Here is a 17,336-nt window from a genome sequence, read left to right as displayed (position 1 = left end):
TCATTTATAGGGCACTTTGAGTATACGGAAGCAAGGTATTGTAACAAAATTTATAAGAAAATTAAAAGGGGAAAAACATACCCTTTAGCATTTAAAAAATAAAAAAGGCCTAGCAATTGATTTACTACCAGTTGAATTGTATCAGCAAGAATATACAGCCCTTGACATGCTCACTGACTCAAAGAGATCCATATTTGTTTCCGTTCCAGAACAAAAATGATCCAGTGAAATGTGGACATTTTCAAATAATTTCACTAATAACTCTTGTTATTAAAATATTTCTGAAGATTATTTTTAAATTCCGGGTACACTCAGAACCATCAGAAACTCAAGCTGAGTTCAAAAGAAGCTGTGAGATAAGAGATTCCATAGCTGATGTCAGATGTCTCCTGACTGAAATCCAATAATACTAGAAAGATGTATTCTTGTGGTGTTTTGCCTATGCAGAGATATTTTTCATGTTGTTGTTGTTGTTATGTGACATTGAATCGCACACAACTTACAGTAACCCTGTGTACAATAGCTCTGACTCTTGCCCTATTCTGAGCCAGTCTCACTGACACACCTATCCTCCAATCAAGAAAACATATTCACAGTTGGATCAATAAGCAACATCATGGTAGGATATATGGAGAAAAGATTGAAATTTTCAGCAATTTCATCTTGCTTGGATCCACAGTCAACACCATTGGTATGATCAATCAGGAGATCTTGAGACAATAAACCATTAAGAAAATCCGCTGTCAGGGATCTCTTTCCATGCTGATGAGCAGTGATCTGTTTAAACACTATCGTGCACTTAAGTCAAGCCACAGTCTTTCCAGTCCCCTGCTTTGTATCTGAGAGCTGGACAATGAATTAATAAAGATGACAGGAGAATTGATATTTGAGTTCTGATGTTGGGAGAAGAGTGCTGAATAGATCTTGAACTGCCAAAACCACAAACAGGTATGTCTTGAAGAAAGTGCACCTACAATGTTCCTTGGAGACAAAAATGATGAGGCTTTTTCTCAACTATTAGGAGTGGCTATTCCTTAGAAAGAGACATCCTTCTAGGAAAGGTGGAGGATCAGTGAAGGGAAGGAAGACTGTCAAGGAGATGGAATGATGATATAGTGTCTGTGTCTGTGTCTGTGGCAGTGGATTCAAATGTCTTGAGACTGATCAGGGTGGTGCAGGATATGACAGTTGTTCAGAGGGTAGGTATGAGTCATATTCGACTTGACAGCACTTAAAAAGTCATAGGCAAAGCAATTGCACCTAACAGCAACCCTAAGATGTTTTCTTTTCTTTCCCAGACCTTAAGTCAAAACCATTTTATCTTCCTAGTAAGAACTAATGACTCTATCCCACAGATTATATTTTGTTTCTTTAGCAAATCTGAAGATTAGACTTATTCCATAGCAATCCCATCTTCTCCATTACCTCTATCCCTGCCACCACTGTGTTGCTTCATTATACCTGTTTTTTGGGTTAATCATTTTCTTTGATTAATTTTTTTTATCTCTTCCTTCCCTTCAGTGACAGTGTTTATTCTTTATCTGAAAATTTGTCATTTTGCTTGTATTTTTGAAGGTTTACTTGACAACCTGTTATTCCCCCTCCTCTAATAGGTGTGTAATGGGTGGGTTGTTTGATTTATCCCAGTCTTTTATAATTAAGACACAAAGCCATTTCACCTTGTCACACAATGGTTGTCATTACTTGCTCTCTGGATTTGAGATAGCAGGAACCTCTTCATGATACCCTGCTTGATGAGTGCTATGTGTTGTTAAGCTGACAACTTTAGTACTGCCCCTGCACACACCAATAAACAAGAAAATATATAGAACTATGATTTATCTCTTGAAATAACTACTTATTTTTCCCATTTCTCTTTTTGTTTAAATGTTTTGAACTGAATTTTTTGCCCCTCCTAGTATGCTGTGTATGGTAACTGTTACGTGATCTTGGAAGTGAAGAGGCAGAGAATCCTAGATTTGAAATATATTTGCTATTTTGTGAAAGTCCTTGAAAATTATCCTAAAAGGAGCTGACAAGTAGGAATTTTGTAATTTGGTTTTGTTCATTGGACCTACGGGTACTTTTTGATTGCAGTTTAAAAATCTCAAAATAAACATGATCAGGCCTCAGGAAGATTAATCAGATTAACTAAAAGTTTAACAAAGTCTTCTAATTAGAGCACATTATTAGTTAAGGCCACTAGAAAATGTCAGCTTAGCTTTATGATCTCTCTGTATTTCTTAACTGCTTCCAAAAATTAGAGTAATTTACCAATACCCAATAGCAAACTGATTATGCTGTAGTTAATTGAATCACTATGTGCTTTTGAAGAATATGTTTCTTGACTATACTTTCTATAGTGTCTGAATTTGTGTTATATATTATTTTTAAACCTATCAAGGAATACCCATGTGTTTTCCCAATTTTTCTTTCTGGCTCATGTTTGCTAGAGAAAGATAAGAGAAAATTTGGGAAGTACACAGTTCCTTGGTAAATCTTTCTGAAATTGAATTCTTAAATCTAAGCCTTGTACACCCTTCTTTACCTTCCTGTCCACATTTCTGCTCCCCTTTCTCCTTTCCTTTCTTCCTATCTCTCTTCCTCCCGACCTCTTCTGTTTTTGCATTTTGGGGTGTTTTTTTGTTTGTTTGTTTGTTTGATTTTTTAAAGTTGGGTGAGTACTCTTCTCTGTTTAGTTAGTATTTGGTATCACCTCTGGTGCTGTGATGGGTAACTACTTTTGTGATATCCAATTCATCTATTGCTAGGAAAGCAGTAAGGACTTATTTTCTGCCTTTTGTAGAAAGAAAATGGCATTCCAGCTGGGGTGGGTTTTGTTGGTTGGTTTTTTTTTTTTTTTTACATCTTTAATTTCAGAGGTTGCCAATGAACAGATTAGGGTCAAGACTGACTTCAGATATTTTTCTAAGAAACAGAAAGAAAAAGGAGATCCTAACTTTCTAGTCTCCTGATCTACACATTCCCATTCATGAACTGAACCTGTATAGGTATGAAATTTGGTATGGAGGCTTAGACTGCTTGAGCACCTTTTATCCCATAATAGTTGTGGAATGTGAAGATCTGAATTTTCATGGGAGCACTGAATTTCATGGCCAACAATGGATTTCTTAAGGCCTTGTCATTTCAGATTTCCAGCAGTTCAGTTATTGGTGCTTTACACCTACCTCCCAATAAACTTATTACTGTGGTGCTAACTTGCCTTGACATTCTTGTCGATATTTCTAGTAGCCCGTAATACAGTATAGTTTCTGTAGTCACAGCACAGGTTTTGAGGAGTCATCCTAAATTTCTGGGTGAATATCTATAGTCAGAAATATATTGGCTTTAAAAATTAAGAGGTTTGATTCTGTTTTGAATTTGGATATCAAATGAATCTGAGCACATGACATTTTAATGCCATTTGTCTTTTCAAATAGATTTACCTTCTTAATGCATGTGACGACAGGACTTTACTCATCATCTAGAACATACATTTCAGAGGAGTTGTTACCTAAAATATTATCATAAGGCATAAGAAAACACACGGTTTAAGTTGCCTTTCATGAACATAATTAAGAATTAATAAGCCAGTACCAGTGGCTAGTCCCTAGAATTTCCACTGTTTTGCCTTTTGTGACCTGTGTTATTAAAAGTCCATTATTTTTACAGACTTTATTAAATTGGATCTTATTAAAGCATTCTATATTTGCATTTGGTCTTTCATAATTCATTATTATTATGACATTTACTTTTTACCATCAGATCTGAAAACATATCATAAGCTACCCTTTTCTCTTGAAAGAAATGCTAATTTCAAACAGTCCTCTAATAGAAGAGAAAAGCTTTATCAGTTTTTTCATTTATTCCAGATCGTGTTAAGAATACTAATGCTAGACTTCAGTATGCTAATATCTCTGAGCTTTTTTTGGTCAAAAGCTTAGAATTATTATTTTTATTCCATACTAACTATAAAACTAGAAGACCTGCTGCTACTAGAGAAAACACTATTCTCAAGTGTAATTCTTGATTCTCAAAACTTATGAAAATGTTTTCTTTGCTGAAATATGTTTCTTAAGGTTATACTACTCAATTTTTCTTTGCACCAACCATATTGTTTGTCCTGTTTAAAAAAAAAAAACTCTTCTTGAAATTAATTTGGTTTATTTTCTTATAGTTTAAACTTGTACATATTAAGACTAAGAATTATATCTTGTCAGCTTAAGTTAACATTTAGAATGTATTTTCTGCTTTTTTGTATGATAATCATTTATTATTTAGTTTATAGATCAGTATAGCAAGATTTTATATATTTACCAAATAGACTTATCTATTTGAATGTATCTGTAAAATTAGTGAGTTTTTTGACATAATAGCATTATTGACAAATGAAATTTATTTTGGATTTTTTTTTTTTTAGATTTCTGACAATGTGTAATAGACACTTTGGCAGTGTTGTTGCACAAACCATTCGAACTCAAAAAACAGATCAGTTTCCACTCTTCCTGATTATTATGGGAAAGCGATCATCTAATGAAGTTCTAAATGTGATCCAAGGTAAAGTACATGTCAAAAGGAAATAGAGTCTCATATACGTAATCATCTGTCATTTTTATTTTCAAAGTTTACAATATTTCTAGAAATAAAGTATTCTGTATTTAAAATATAGGGTATTTTTAAAATTATAGACTCTTTGAAAAATAAAATGTACTGTATAGAAATCCAACAGAATTCATCACCCAATGAGAAGCTGATACCCAGTTGTATCCCCCTAAAGTGTATAAAAAGAGCCAACTTTGTCTGCTCGAGGTCGACTCCTCTGTCTCCTGCGAGAGATATGTGTCGGCCCGGAGCTCCGCAATAAACCTCTTGCCTCTTGCTGTTGCATCAAAAAAAAAAAAAAGAAATCCAACAGAAACATCTTCATGAAATTATATAGTTCCTGGGACATAAATATTCAGGTTCAATATTCAGAATTGCTAAATTCTGTAAGCTAGCATGTGGTATTACAGTTGTTGAGTAATGCCAGATATTCTTATTTTAACATTTAGTTGAAAGAAGTACTTCTGTTATCTACAAAGTCCAATGACTATATATTGAAAATTGAATCATTCACAGTGGTGGTTATGTTTATTTCTGTGAATTCAAGTCTAGAATGCATTCCTCTGGCATGAACCTTTGCAATACCTGTGAATTTAACAGCAGGAACACTATTTATACAAAAATAGGTGAATTTTTTTTTACTATTACTAATGTACTCTAAGAATTAGTGTGAAATATTATAATTAATTGGTAAAACTTAAATTGAAAACTATGTATCTTCTCTATACCACAAGGGAAAAGATAGGTCTAAAGCTTACCTGATGTCTGAAGTATATAATTTCTGGTCCTAATTAAGTCAAAAGTTCTGTCACAGATAATATGGTAGGAAAAGGAGAAGTACTTTGTAGTTCTTTACAAATTCATAGAAAACAAAACCTGTCCAATTTCATGTTTTCTCCATAACTAGTATATGCATTGCTATGGGAACTGATTGTGTACAATAAATGAATAATGAAAATAAAGTTTCATTGCTACTTACTCTATCAAAGGCAGTATTATAAGTTAGTAGTTCTCAAACTATAGTCCTTTGACTACTACTACCTCTCCCCTCCACATATCCTCACCCAAGGTCCCTAAACCTTTCAGAGAATATACAAGCGTAAAATTTTTTTTCATTAATACTCAAGTGTCATTTCCCTTTTTCACAATGTTGACATTTGCACTAGTGTAAAAACAATACTATATAAAGTACTTATGCTTTAGCACTAGGAAAGGCTATGATACAAAACCGTGCTATGCTTACAGCAACATTGAGTACAGCAGGATGAAACCTTTCCCAGTCCTCACATTCTTTGCTTTTCTAGTAATGTGATATTATTCGCCACTTATGAATGCAGAAGGGAGCTCTGCTGACTAAGGAGTTGTATTGCCACCCAGATCAGTTGGTTCGAATCCACCAGCTGCTCCACAGGAGAAAGATGGGCAATCTCTCCATTTCTCCAAAATTAACAGTGAGTCTGAAATTGTAGAAAATGATAATACTTACTGCAAAGGGAACTTTGGTGGCCTAGGCAAAAGGAGCTCTGGTGGCCTAGTGGCAAGAAGCTGCGCTGCAATCCCGAAGGTGTTCAAGGCCACCACTACTCCATAGGACAAGGATGGACAGTCTCCTCTCGTGCAATTAACTGCCTCTGAAAACCTGCTGGAGGGTTAGCTGTTGGTCAGTTCTGACTCTACGGTACACAACTACAACAAAGTATAAAATTGAAATTTTGAAAAAGATAATTTCTATGTACCACCGTAAGATTGACCATTTAAATACGTTTTCTGATGCTTTTCTGATAATTAAATTAAAAATATTAAATGTGTTAGCATTCCAAAGAAATTTATAACTCAGTAAGTCAATAATTTCCAGATGCCTAGTGATATAAAATTATTTGCCGGTAAAAGGTCCATTGAAAGTCTTAAGACTAATGGATTTAATGTACCAAAGTACACAAAGTTCATTATCATGAGTTCTACATTTATCTGTTAACACTCATTTTTCCGCCAAGTATTTATCTGGGTAAGGCTAGATATTCTTGGTAAATTTCAACCAAAGCAGAAATAGAATTACGAACTAAGTATCAGGCATGTGTCCTGTCTCCATACCTTTTCAATCTATATATGGAACAGATCATTTGAGAGGCTGGACTTTATGATGAGGAATGTGGCATCAGAATTGTAAGAAGATTCATCAACAACCTGCCTTATGCAGATAATACAACCTTGCTTGCTGAAGCTGAGGAGGACCTAAAGCATTTACAGCAGAAAGTCAAGGGCTATAGTCTTCCATATGGATTAAAGTTTAACATCAAGATGACAAAAATAAAAAAGAAAGATGAAGAAGACAAAGATTCTCACCACTGCACCAACTAGCAGCCCTATGAGAGATTGAGGTTGTTAACATGTAGCTTGCTCAGCTTCACAATCAACACTCTTGGCACTAGCAATCAAGAAATGAAAAAACAAAGTGCATTGGGAAAGTCTGTTGTCAGAGACCTCTCTAGAATAAGGAGGAGTAATGATGTCAATCTAGAGACTAAGGTGCACCTGATCCAGGCCATGGTCTTTGCCGTTACATGCTATGCATCAGAGAACTGGACAAGTCACTAAGAATGACAAAAGAATTGATGCCATTGGGTTGTGGTGCTGGAGAAGAGTGTTGAACATACTATGGACCACTATGAGAACAATGAGTCTGTGTTGGAGAGGGTGAAACCACATTTCTCCTTGGAGGCAAGGATTTTGAAGACCCGTCTCACATGCTTTGGGCTTGTGGCCAAAAGGGACTGGTCCTTGGAGAAGGACATCATCATGCTTGGAAGGGTGGAGAGGACAGCACAGGAGAGGAAGACTCAAGATATGAGATGGATTGACACGATCGATGACTGGGGCATGGGATTAGGTGTGTCAGAGTAACTGAGACTGACTTCAGAGCTGTTGTACATAGGGTTGCTGTGAGTCGCAGGTGACTTGACAGCACCTATGAACAATAACAACATGTATCCCTACCAATTACTTTTCTTTCTGTGTATCCAAAACAGGTAACTGGGACTTGGTGCATTCAGGAAATGACGTATATTTGCTATATGTTTGTTAATCATATTAAGGAATCTCAGGCTTTTGAAATATACTCTTCATTATTGTATTTGAAAATAGACTGAGAAGGAGAAATACCAGATGGACAAAAAAGGAAATAAATTTCTTTCATAAGTTAATTTTTTGTATGTTTTGCTATGGAGTTTTTCACTAAAAGAAATATAATGTATTGAGGTAACTGAGTCATACTCATCTGAGTTATTTAATTAGACAGGTTACTTAAGTTCGCTAAACCATGGCTTATTCTCTGTAAAATCAAAGTAGGGGGGAAAGGATCAAAGTAGACACCTTAATAATTGAGATAATATTGTAACATTCATATCTATCACTGGTATATAAGCAAATAGTTGTTGCTAGGATCATAAAATAGCTGTTTTCATACCTTAAAAATATTGTTGTTACTTATAACTTGAATACTTCTTTTTCACTGTTCTTAGTACCAAAAAGTCTTCTGATTTAGAGAGTGCTCCCTCTAATGTGAATATTCTGAAATTTCAACTACCAGTATGTACTACTTTACTCTTTCTTGTTGAAGAGTTTCAATGAAAGCATAAAAGTATTTAATTAGATATTAGCATACTAATCTGTTGGTTTGGGGATTGTTTTTTGTAAGATTGTAGTTATTCCTTTCAGATTAATTCTAGAATGACTTTCCATTTTTTAATAACTTTAATAATGTGAAGTTTGAAAATCTCCATGTGTTGCTAGGAAACACAACAGTGGATGAGTTAATGATGAGGCTCATGGCTGCAATGGAGATCTTCACGGCCCAACAACAGGAGGATATAAAGGATGAGGTAAGGTTAAAGATTAAGCGAGATTTTAATGAGATAATTTATCAAATGATAATAAATACGCATGTACTGATAAACCAGGGTCTTGAAGATGTATTTCCAGATTAACTAAGTTCCATTATATGATTAAGTCCATTCTTTTTATGACCTATGACCCAGCAATTTGTTTCAATGTGGGCTACTTATACTTTGCTAGGTTTGCACAGTTTTAGGGGAGCTTGGTTGGCGAGCAAGTTGCAGAAAACTCTGAATTTACTGAATTGTTAAGCAGGTTAGCAGAAGACATTTCTGTCTCAAAATCGTGTGTCTTGTTTGGGTCAGTCTTGCTGAAAGGAAGGAGAACTTGAGGTCAAAGACACCTTTAATAGGGATTACATCTCAATGTCAAGAAAACAAAAATACACCCCACTGGCCCAATAGGCAACATCATGATAATTGATAAATGAAGAAGAGAATGAAACTGTCAACTGCTCCCATAAAGAGTTTCCGCCTCAGAAACCTATACTGCTGTTCTCCTCTGTCCTATAGGATTGCTAAGAGTTATACTAGACTCAAGAGTAGTATGATGTGCTAAGTACTTTACGCATCATGTCATATGATCCTCAAGCCAGTGCTTTGAGGTTGTGTCAGTCAGTATCTGGCAACTCTCACACTAGGTAAAAGAGAAACATTTAATAAGTGGACCATTTCTAAATATCTATGTATAGCTAAAGAACATCAAAAGAGACCATACATTACCCTAAGATTCGAAAGGAGCCTTTACCATCCCTAAGCCTTACAGCAAGGAGAGGGTATTAACAGGAGGGAATTGATTGTGATTGAGGGATATAGCCAACTCTTGAAAACCATAATTAGATATCTTGCTAGTACTTATTGACTTAACTAGAAACTGAAGTCGTTGAGGGTTCCCTGATAAAATTGTTGGCCTTCCATATGGGAAACTTGGCTTAAATTCTCAACCAGTGTACCTCATGCACAAACAGCACCTAATGAAGAAGTTCCATTAAAGCTTCCAGACTAAGACTAGAAAGACAGACCTAGAAATTTACTTCCAAAAATCAGCCTAAATGGCCCAATTGGATATTCTGACCATTGTGAATCAGACTAAACAGCAGTATCCAGTCGGAACAATCCAATCTGCAACTGAAGTGGAATGTTAAAGGACCAGACAGAGTTTTATTCCACTATACACAAGGTAGTCCCGAGTCATGGACTGACTCCGCACTATCCATGGCAGTAGATTGACGCAACAACAGGTAACAACTACCACAAGCTGGAAGGCAGGAACCAGGAGAAATACCTGGGCACAAGCTCAGTGAAGTGTGCAAATGTAAAAGAATCTAGCATTGATTGACATTCAGATATGACATCTAAGGGCCAAAAGGGTTAAAAAATTTGTTCAAGGTACACAGCTCATAAGGAACAATGACAGTAAACTAATTAACTAGTATTTTGTCATTCAAGATACTTATGTATTTGGAAATAGCTGAAAATGAAACAAATGTTAGCATTTGTTAATTTGAGAGATTATGTTCACAGATACTTTCTAAATCTGTTATCAGTAACAATGAAATCATTTTTAGAGGATAGGTTTTCTTTGTCTATAGTGATGAAGAGTTTCTAGATACGGGTTTTAAACAGCACTGTTTAGTTATTGCAAATGCATGCATATAAGCAATTTTAATATAATTAACTATATGGTATTCATGCTTGTTGCATTTGTAACTCTTATCCCCAGATAATGTGGACAAAATATGTACTCAATAAATGTTTGTTGAATAAGTGAATACTTGGAAGGATCTACATGAAATAATGTGACTTGAAAATATACTTTCATTACAATGCTGCTGTAAATATGGACATATCCACATAAACAAATATAAAAATGTATAGTGCTGTAGCTAATTTAGAGTTTTAATTTTTTTTCAAGGTTTCTTTTATTGTTTTCAAACTATTGAATTTGTAATTTTTTTCATTTATTATGAAGGAAAGGCAATTGAGTATATGGTGAAAGCTGTTTACCTGTTATTCTATAAATTGATAGTGACATTTTGAAATAATGAAGTACTTGTACTTAGTTAGGAATTTGTAATAATAGGTGTGTTGCCATTCAAGATTACATTTATCCTGAAATAGAGGCATTGATTGACAATAATTCACTAAACACATTCTTCAGCCATTTAAATCTTGAGTCTCATTAGTACCAGATTTACAGATTATGTTTTATAATGATATGAATGCGCAATATTTGCATGCATAGTCCAGTTCATTCTTTCATCTTAATTTGTGTTCTTTATAATTCATTGGTAAAAAAAAAGAATTGACTTTAATTCCTTTAATACTATGCACAAAATTTAATATGAAGGTTACAGACAAAATCCAAGACTCCATATAATTGAAATTTTTATTGAAATTTAACCATGGGAGGTAATAATTTCTCTTTGTGTTTAAAGCGTCTTCATGAAAGTTGTCATTCATGTCAAAAGTGGAGTTCATAGGAAAAACTTTGTTAGACTTAAAGCATCCTTGTGGAATATGAATAGATCATAATAGTTTGGTGCATGTGATTTAATATGTGACAAGAAATACTGTCCTTTTGAACTGGGAGTTTCCCCTTATTTTTCAAAATTACAAATAGGGCTTCATCTTAAGCTTGCAATTAAAATCAAATTAGTAAACAGTTTCGAAGAATGGCTTTCTAGACCTGAATTTCTTTAAATTTAACTTTTATTATGATACATCAGCAACTGCAGTTGGCTTTATTGTATTGATGCAGCCAGGGGTGCCTACAATGTATATTTATATATTAAAAATAAAATCCCAGTCATTTTTTAGTAAACCAAAGTGGACTAATTTTTATATTCCTGATTGCTTCTGACTCTACTGAGAGAATAGAAATTATATGAGCTTCTGTTTTGATACAACTGTTAATTTCTTTTTACACATTTTCGTTATTCTAGTTTGGTTTTGTTAATGTTCATTCTGCATCTACCAAGAATACAGCAGTGGGCTAAGTCTTGACAGAGAGGTGCTTTGCTGTAATTAAGGACTTTTGGTAAAAAGGCTGTGAGGAGGAGAACAAGAATTATCACAAATAGTAACCACATTTTGGTATTATTTTCCTTTGACCTGATTCCAAACAGTAGAAACTTTCTAACATGTATATGATTTGAATTTTTTTTCGTATGTGCTATTTTTTTAGCCATAGAATCTAAAAACTCCTGATAATCAAGAATTTATGATACTTAGGCCTTTGTTTATTCTTTTGTTTTATTTGTTCATTCACTTAACACTGATTAATTTAGAATCACCTGTCCTATGTGAGGAAATTACTCTCCTGAGCAGTAGACTAATAAATTTTCATAATCCAGATCCTGAAATTCAGCACAATTAAATTTCTTAGGTGACTCAGCAGAGTGTGGAAATTATTGAACAATATCATTAATACCACATGCAAGCAAGATTCTGTTGAAAATTATCCAAAAAACCACTGGAGCAATGCGTCAGCAGAGAACTGCCAGAAGAGCGTGATGGGTTTAGAAGAGGCCATGAGGAGTGTAAACTGGTGCAACCACTACGGAAGGCAGTGTGGCACTTTCTCAAAAAGTTGCAAATAGAAATACCATTTGACCCAGCAGTTCCCCTACTTAGAATATACCCTAAAGAAACCAGAACTGCCACCCAAGCAGATATATGCACACCCATGTTTATTGCGGTTTTGTTCACAATAGCAAAGAGTTGGAAACAACCTACGTGCCCATCAACAAATGAATGGATAGAGAAGCTGTGGTATATTCGCACAATGGAATACTATGTGACATTGAAAAACAAAGAACTCATGAAATATTATACAAAATGGATGACCCTGGAGGACATTATACTGAGTCACAAAAGGACTAATACTGCATAGTGCCACTGTTGTAAAATGGGACTGACATCGAGGTTGGGGGAACCTAAGAAAAGAGGTGATAAATAATATATACAGCATTGAAACAGATGAGGGCGAGAGCTGTTTAAAAGGAATATAAGATTAAGTATTATTTTCATGACAAGATTAAAGAAAAAGAAATGCATATTAAAGTAGACAGTGGACTTGGGATGGATTGTATAACAATGAAAGGATTTTTTATCTTCATAGAGAAAAACGAACTGAGGGGAGGAGTGGGCAGGGATGAAAATGTTCAACAGCGAATGAATGGGGGGAATTAAATGGAAATAATATGCTATAAAATTTTTTTTTTAAAAAAGAGGCTATGGTACTAGGGATATAATAGCTACAGTTAGATGGATCTTGGGAGAAAGCAGAGGGTACCATAGGAATGTCTACCTATGCTTCGTTGATTGTGCAAAGGCTTTTGACTGTGTGGATCACAACAAACTGTGGCTGACTCTGAGAAGAATGGGAATCCTAGAACATTCGATTGTGCTTATGTGAAACATATTTTGAACCAAGAGGCAGTCATCAAAACAGAGGAAGGAGACTCGCTGAATGGTTCAAAATCGGGAAGGGTGTCTGCTAGGAATGTATTTTGTCTCTACTTTTTCAATGTATATACAGAACAGATCATCTGGAACATTGGGCTGTACAAGGAGGAATGTGACATCAGGATTAGAGGAAGATTCATCAACAACCTTTGTTACGCAGATGACACAACCCTGCTTGCTGAAACTGAGGAAGACCTGAAGCACTTGCTGCAGAAGGTCAAGGTCTGCAGCCTTCAATATGGCTTGAAGCTCAACATCAAGAAAAGAAAGATTCTCAACACTGGGCCAATTGGCAGCATCATGATAGATGGTGAAGAGATTGAAATTGATAACAACTTTAGTTTGCTTTGCTGTACAATCAACATTCTTGGGGCCACTAGCCAGGAAATTAAAAAACAAATTGTATTGGGAAAGTCTGCTGTCAGAGACCTCTCTAAAGTACTCAAGAGGAACAATGTCAGGCTGGAGACTAAGGTGCACTCTAGTGCTGGAGAAGAATGTTGAATATACCATGGACTGCTTGTTGATGTTGTTGGTTTGGTGGGTTTTGGTGAGTTGGTGTTTTGGGGTTTGTTTGTTTGTTTGTTTAGTTGCCTTATTTCTGTTGTTAAAAAGAAATTTAAAGAAGAAATGCTGTATTTTAATTTCTTTGTTGGCAAAGAATTTTAAATCTACCTTGGACTTAGAGAAGAAAAAAAAATCTGCTTTGGGGAAAGTATAAGTGCTCCTTTAAAGCAAGGGCAACAAGATTTCATCTTGCTTGCTTGGAGCATGTTATTAAGAAGGACCAGTTCCTGGGAAAGGACATCATACTTGGAAAAACAGAGAGTCCACAAAAATCGCCACCTCCAACTACATGAATTAATATTGTAGTTGCAACAGTGATTTCAAACATGTCTGCTATTGTGAAGTTGGCACAAGATCAAACAACATTTTGTCCTGTTATACTTGGGGTTATTATGGGTCAGAACTGACTCATAATAACAATGGAAATAAGAGTAAAATATGCCAGAAGGATATTCTAGGATGGTTTGAGATTTAGAAACAACACTCTCACAGCAAAGGGAAGATGCATTTATTAGCTCATTGAAGCTTTCTTCATGTCCAAAGGAAATTACTAGCTTTGTAATATGTGACATGAAACATGTAACTTTTCTTTTTGTGACTTTTCTTTGTTTCTATAATACATTCCTTCATTTTTCTGTTTATTAGCTCATCAGTGTCATAACCAGTCTCTCTCCCACGTTAACGAAGACAAACAATACAGATTATCACTTGTTGTACTGTTTTCTTTAAAATGGGAATAAGTCATTACAAGTTACACAATCTTTATCCAAAAGCTAAGTGAAATTTTCTAAACAGATCAATCTCTTGATGTCTTTTAAAAATATATCTAGACCACTTTCTGAAACAGAAATTAACCTTAAGTAAAAAACTTTGTATAGGAAAACTTATCCTCAATTGTTATCCATCCATATTATTGTTGTTGTTATATATTGTCAAGTTGGAATCAACCCATAACTGACCCTCCTGTGGGTTTTCAGAAGCAATATTTTGCACATGAGAAGATTGCCCATATTTATCATTCATCTGAATATATATAAATGCTAAGGTTTTGGTTGGTTGTTTTGTTGTTTGTTTGTTGTTTTTTTTTTTTCATTGTACTCAGAATGCAAGCCACAGAAGATCCAATACCCAACAGTAATTTTTTAGGGGGAAATGTTTACCATATTAACTCATAATGCTTAGAGCATCAACCCCCTAGCTGAGTATACCACAGATAGATGTCTTTCTGTAGATACTTTTTAATGTCTTTCTCTAGATACTTTTTAATCTGCAGAAAGCCTCTATATACAGTGGTTCTCCAGAGTTAGGTCCAGATCACAGAAGATAATTTCCTCTCATCTCAATTTGTATATTCATTTTACAAATATTTGTTGTTTTTTTCCTGTACCAGATATGTAAGCTCCAGGAACACAGCAATGAATAAGGCAGATAAGGGCCTTAGGATTGCAACCTAACAATGGCAAGAAAGCTTATCATGTATGTCCTCTGGTAGTTGAAGCTCAAAGAGCACCTAGCCAGAGAAAACCATACCAGCTTGTTAACAACTCTATTGGCAACTTGACAGCAGGAGCACACAGAAGGGCTCTTGCATTCTGCCACTACAAGCAATAAGGCAGGTAAGGTAAATTAGAGTTGAGGTAATAGTAACAATCACTCTTCAGGTCCCTACTCTACGAGGTCTCTAGGATATGCTTTCTCACTGTGATCCAAGGCCTTCTGGAGTTGTTACCGTCTACTGAGAGTCTCAGACAACTAGTGTGCAAAAGTGATGAATCAAATGTTTTTACATTTGTTTTACATTGTAAAATACAAGACTTAAGTATGATATCCCTCTAAATCCCATTTCATCAGCTTTTTCCCTTAAAATTTAATATATAGCTTACAAGTAACAATGATATTTCATTGGTGATTTTCTTTTAACAGATATTCATTTAGAAAAGAAGCACCTAGGTCTATCTTGGAGAGGGTGAAACCACTTCTGTCCTTGGAGGCTAGGATTTTGAAGCTCTGCCTCACTTATTTTGGGCACATGGGCAGCAGAGATTGGTCTTTGGAGAGGGACATCATGCTTGGAAGGTTGAATGGACAGCGTGGGAGAGGAAGACCCTGGATAAGATGGATTGATACAGTACGTGAAGCAATGTGTGTTGGAATTAGTGAGACTGACTCAGGACAGTTATGGGTTCAGAGCTTCTATACATAGGGTTTCTATACATTGCAGGCAACTCAATGGCACATAACAACATACTGTTACAGGCTTAGAAGCAGGAGTGGCATCCACTTCTAAAAAACATGCCTCCAGAAACTATAAACTTTGATAAATGTCAATAGTTGTTTATAGGGTTGCTATGAGTCGTGTTCAACTCAAAGGCAAGCAACCTTAATAATCAATAGGTTTTTTTCTTACACTGTATATTATTGTTTATAATCATTTTTCTGTGTTTAAATCAGTTACACATTCCAAAAATTGATCATGGCACAAAAAACTGTTTATTCAAGCATAAAGGTAGTAGTAAAATCATTATAAATTTATGTAAGGTGTAAGACAAACCAGTATAACCTAGTTCAGATTAATATAAATAATTCTGAGAACTCCAGTGCTAGAATGGAGGATGTCAAGACATCTAATTAATTGTAATGATTTTACACTGCCTGTCATAGAAGAGTATTTTTCTTTAAAAGGTGCTACTTAGTTTTGAAATTTTATAATGTAGACTAGAGGTCCACTTCTAGGCCTAATATTTCTCCACCAAGAAAACCATCAAAATTTGTGTTTCATAAATGAGTCAAATTCACTACCTACAACAGTAATAGTATTTCTTCAATATAAGAATAAAACTTAAAAAAAGAAAGAATAATAAAAGACAGCCAAGAAATTAAAGATCCACAGACTAGCAATTATTTATAATTACTTAATTTGAGGTAAAAATGGATATAGGTTGTCTTAGGCTCGTGTAAAAATGTGCAGGTGGCATGAGGGTGTCTGACCTCCACTTACTCCACAGAGAAGAATTCCCATCAATTGCATAAAGCCAATTCCTGGAGGTCAGGAATGCTCCTGTGCCCCTGTACTTACTTCTGTCAGTTATAATGCCACCCATCCTTCCTTGACTCACCACTTCATTGCTAGACTCACTAATCTGTTGGAGCAATTACACAGAACACACAGAGAGTACTCACAATTCGGATGTTTATTGTGCAAGTTGTTGTTGGTGGTGGCGTTAAGTCAGGTACAACTCAGTAACCTTACATACAACAGACCTGAACCCTTTTCTATTCTTTGCCATTCTCACCATCTCTGACACACTCAAAACTATTGATGCAGTCACTGTGTCAGTCCATCTGGTTGGGGGTCTTCCAGTCTTTAGCCATTCCTCCACCTTTCTAAGCATTATGTCCCTTTCTAAGGAATAAACCCTCTTGTTGTTGTTGTTGTGTGCCGTTGAGTCGCTTGCGACTCATAGCAACTCTATGTACAACAGCCCTAAACTCTGCTCTGTCCTGTGCCATTCGCACTGTCTCTGACACTCCCATCCCGATTATCCCTGTCACTGAATCAATCCACCTCATAGAGGGCCTTCCCCTCCTGTGCTGTCCCTCCACCCTCCCAAGCATGATGTCCTTCTCCAAGGACAGGTCTGTCCTCACAACATGTCCAAAGTATGTTAGAAGGAGCCTCAGAATCCTTGTCTCCAAGGAGCCACCTGGTTTAACCCTTTCGAGGACAAATCTGTTTGTTTTCCTAGCAGTCCATGGTATTCTCAATACTCTTCCCCAGCACCACAGCTCAAAGGCATCAATTCTCCT

The 17,336-nt window shown here is 35.6% G+C and overlaps 1 protein-coding gene across 1 annotated transcript in view; it reads left to right on the top strand.

Moving 5' to 3' along the window:
• Positions 1–17,336, top strand: part of FAF1 (Fas (TNFRSF6) associated factor 1) — a 548,275-nt gene that overhangs the window by 405,233 nt on the left and 125,706 nt on the right. Inside the window, exons 14-15 of the mRNA XM_006879662.1 lie at positions 4,421–4,557; positions 8,392–8,480. Of these exons, the coding sequence (XP_006879724.1) occupies positions 4,421–4,557; positions 8,392–8,480 (226 nt within the window). The remainder of the gene's footprint in view (positions 1–4,420; positions 4,558–8,391; positions 8,481–17,336) is intronic.

Source organism: Elephantulus edwardii, unplaced genomic scaffold (assembly GCF_000299155.1).
Source record: "Elephantulus edwardii isolate Elephantulus edwardi_28Jun2011 unplaced genomic scaffold, EleEdw1.0 scaffold00005, whole genome shotgun sequence".
In the NCBI taxonomy this organism is placed as follows: domain Eukaryota; kingdom Metazoa; phylum Chordata; class Mammalia; order Macroscelidea; family Macroscelididae; genus Elephantulus; species Elephantulus edwardii.
This window is presented reverse-complemented; position numbering and strand designations above follow the sequence as displayed.